This window comes from Poecilia reticulata, linkage group LG11 (assembly GCF_000633615.1).
Source record: "Poecilia reticulata strain Guanapo linkage group LG11, Guppy_female_1.0+MT, whole genome shotgun sequence".
In the NCBI taxonomy this organism is placed as follows: Eukaryota; Metazoa; Chordata; class Actinopteri; order Cyprinodontiformes; family Poeciliidae; genus Poecilia; species Poecilia reticulata.
The window spans coordinates 23,437,264-23,440,935 of NC_024341.1; the positions used below are offsets into that span (position 1 = coordinate 23,437,264).

The 3,672-nt window shown below is 35.4% G+C and overlaps 1 protein-coding gene across 1 annotated transcript; it reads left to right on the top strand.

The window, feature by feature from the left end:
• The first annotated feature begins 15 nt into the window (after window positions 1-15).
• On the top strand, window positions 16-2,736 carry LOC103472864 (uncharacterized). Its single transcript, XM_008422721.1, has 8 exons — window positions 16-152; window positions 229-391; window positions 472-518; window positions 656-720; window positions 1,033-1,143; window positions 1,236-1,447; window positions 1,547-1,622; window positions 2,026-2,736. The coding sequence occupies exons 1-8, from the start codon at window positions 50-52 to the stop codon at window positions 2,185-2,187; spliced, it is 939 nt and encodes a 312-aa protein (XP_008420943.1). The 5' UTR covers window positions 16-49; the 3' UTR covers window positions 2,188-2,736.
• Window positions 2,737-3,672: the final 936 nt, after the last annotated feature.

Genomic DNA, 3,672 nt, shown 5'->3' on the forward strand with positions numbered 1-3,672 from the left:
CTACATCATCTGCATCCCAAGTGCCTACCTCCTGCTCACCATCTACTCCATGGTCAACATGAACAGTGTCTCATGGGGAACCAGAGAAACAAAACTGACTGCAGAGGCCGAAACAACTGCAGCCAACATCCAGCAAACTAAAACCCAAAAAGGTAGATTGGTACCACTCTAAATGACTAGAGTTGATCTTTCTGCAAAATAAACTAAAACAAATTCATACCTTTGCAGCAAAAACTACCTTCAAACAACTCTGCTCCTGGAAGAAATTTAAAAAATCCAACCAGCAAGAAGAAGACAATCAGCACRGCGTGAGACAGGAGATCTCAGAGTCTATACAGCTTGAACCTCAACCCCAGAACAGTATTGTGGATGATTACCCCCAAAACGAAGAGTARGTTTTAAAGATATGAAAAACAAATAAACTGCAAAGTAGTAAAGCAATGGCTGATACTATTGTTTTTTCTTTTTCAGTTTTCCTTTTAGGGAAGAGGAAACCATTTTTGACTCTCCAGTTCAATGTAAGTGCAAGAAAATTGTTACTTTTATAGTGCTTTAATACGATAGTACTGCATTATAATGCATTAGTAGTTTTTTTTCTCAAACACTTGAGAATATTATTTTTTTAAATAATTTTCTGCGCTGCCCTGTTGCTTAGGTTGGAAAGCAGAAGTGGAGAGTTTGTCCAGTGACATTCAGCTGCAGGTGGATTCTCTCGATGAGGTGAYGTCCTTTAGCTTAMTAGAGACTTCASTCTTAAAAATACTTGCAGCCATTTATTGAAGTCTTTGTTTTGCTCTCTATATGATAAATAGCAYCATTGTTCATCACTTGTTATTYACTTATCTCAACAGTTGAAGGTGATTTACTTGGTTTTAAAGAAAATTTTAATCTSGTGATTCTATATCAGAATTTGGCTGATAAATCCACCAGTAAACTGTATGTAATACTTATGAGATTGTATTCACTCACTGACATCACGCTGAAACCTGCCAGTTAAATRTCAACGATGCCATGCTTCATTTGTTGTTGCAGGATGAGGACCAGTTTTGGAAGGAACTTATTGTAAAGTACCTGGAACCTCTGCARAATGACAAAGAAAAGCAAGAAAAGACTAAAAATGAGCTGCAAGATCTTAGAAACAAAGTAAGTCTGGAGGACWGGAATGTAATGTGTTTGAGATATGCTAGAAAATAKATATCTTTTAGGCTAACCTTTGTACGTCTTTCCTAACACAGATCAATTTTTCATTCTTCTTCTTGAATGCCCTGTGGCTGGTGGCAGCCTTCGTCTTTCAAGTCTTCAAAGTCTTTGAAATTCAGATTGACATYGTTGACTTGAACCTCAACGAAACTGGTGGAAAAGTCCAAATTGAGCCAATGAGCCTCATGTTCATCCTGGGCTTTGCTATTTCAGTTTTGCTTCAGTTTATTGGGATGTTGTGCCACAGGTGAACATTGATCAGATTAYGCTTTTATCAAATATATTTCCGTAGCTAGACTCAGTTAAAAAGAATCATGTAATATATTTTTTTCTCCTGCACTTTTAGAGTCTTCACCATCATTCATTATGTGGCATTTTTAGAAACGGAGCCAAAACAACAGAAATCCGCTGCAATAAATCAGGTATTGTTTCTGTTTTTTACTCAAACTAAACCTAAATATTGCTCATACTTCTGCTGTGCTGTAACACCACAGATACTCTAACTGCCAATTCATAATAAAAATTGATCAGTATTGTCACAGCATGCTTTTGACAATTGTGCAAAAAATTACCTTCTCTAGCTCCAAACGTTTTGCTCAAGTAAAGCATGACAAMGCAGTCATAAGTAGAAATGAATGTTGCTTCATTTAAAGGATAGTACTAAATTACATCAGAATCAACAAAGTGAGTAAGACCAGGTTCTTGTCATAATTCTTAAATATTCCCAGTACAACAGTTTTCCTGTTGATGAATTTATTACTTGGTGGATGTGTTAAAAGCTTTGCAGCATTTTTATCCACTGATGTTCCTTTGATCTCCTTCCAGAATGACTCCATGTCCAACGCAGATTCAAGCTCAGGCTGTTCTTCCTTTGTAGACCTGAGCAACATCATAAAGGATGAAACTGAGTTTGAGTTAAGTGACGGGAGGGACAGCGGTAACAAYTCTCCAGAGTTGGACTTTGAGGACGGAACTGAAGAGGTTTAAGTTTTAAACAAGATTGTTTTTTTAACACTTTTGGCACTTTGATGTATTTCATGTTTGATCATTTGAAATGATGCTGCAAAGTGTGACCATCAAGTTGACCTCCATATAAAGTATTKTATTTAATGTTGTGATTTCTTAACTATTTATGACAGTGTTTTTTTGTTTTTTATGTTGTTCCAAATGTTACTGTGTAATGTGCAGACTGAGCCTGGAAGTCAGTGGTTATTTATTTTTAATCAGCTCAATCAATTAATTAAATATCAATAACATTGTTATTAATGTTTATTTTATTCCTTTTATCTGCCATTTTCATTAATTTAATTTCAGTTTATTGCAATTTATAGAAGGTAAAAACTGAAGGCTGAATTGATTTTGAATGTAAATTAATTGAGGTTTTGCTACTGTTGTTAGTTTATCAAGAATGTTTTTCCTATGAATTCTACTGGGATTACTACTTGGATACATACAGGTATTACCTGGAAAATTGTTTTGTTAAAGTGCAAATACTAAATTATTTTAGTTGTTTTTACATTGCTTTGTGTGACCAGGAAATCATACACATTGTTTACAATATTTATTTCCTGTTGTCATTTCAGTGTCTTMTTTTTTCTTTTCAAACTGTTGAAATATGTAAATATAAAATATTCAAAAATATTCATGCACTCTTGCCGGTGTTTTATTTGACAAGAAAACAAAACATAAATGCAGAACAAGAATATCTAGAAAAAAAATTCCAGAAAAGTCTGGTTGACAAAGGTTGATGTTTTTTATTTGAAGGAATCTAAGGGGACATACTGATCTTATTTTTATGGGAAATATGGTGGTTATTACTACCTGTGCATGAGTTAGTTCAGTCATTTTAAATGTTCATTATTTTTAACATTTGAAATCCTCAGGATTTGCGCTGTAAGCTTGAGCGAAAAAAATAGATTTAATCAACTTTCAATATGCAATTTGGCCACTAGATGTCAGGCTAGGCTGGATTATATCTTTTAGAACAGTGGCGCTCCAGATCTGCCACCATGCGACTTTTAGATGCGTTTCTTCTCCAACACACCTGGATCAGATGAATGGCTCGTCAGCAGGTGTGCGCAGAGATGAGKTACTGCTGGTGAGAGAAGTCTGCCTTTTGASTCARGCGTGTTGAATCAGGGATGCATGTAAAAGTTGCAGGGAAGGTGGCAGCTCTGCTTTAGAACAATTGTTTTTTAAGATTACTTTTGAGGTAAATAGTTAATTTTCTGAATGTCCAACAAGAAAAGGACAGTAATGGAGAGAATGAATAAAAGGAAAAGACAAAAGAGAAGAAACCAAAAAAAAGATGCAAAGGTGGCAGAGACTGAGGAGAAAAGTAGCACAGGCGAGTAATCGAATGTCCTGCCACCTTTCTCTCCTGCCAGTATTCCTCTGGACTTAATTCAGGAAGAGATTCCATTGAGAAATGTGACACAGTTTCGGGAAGCATGATCAGTTATATTTTCCAAT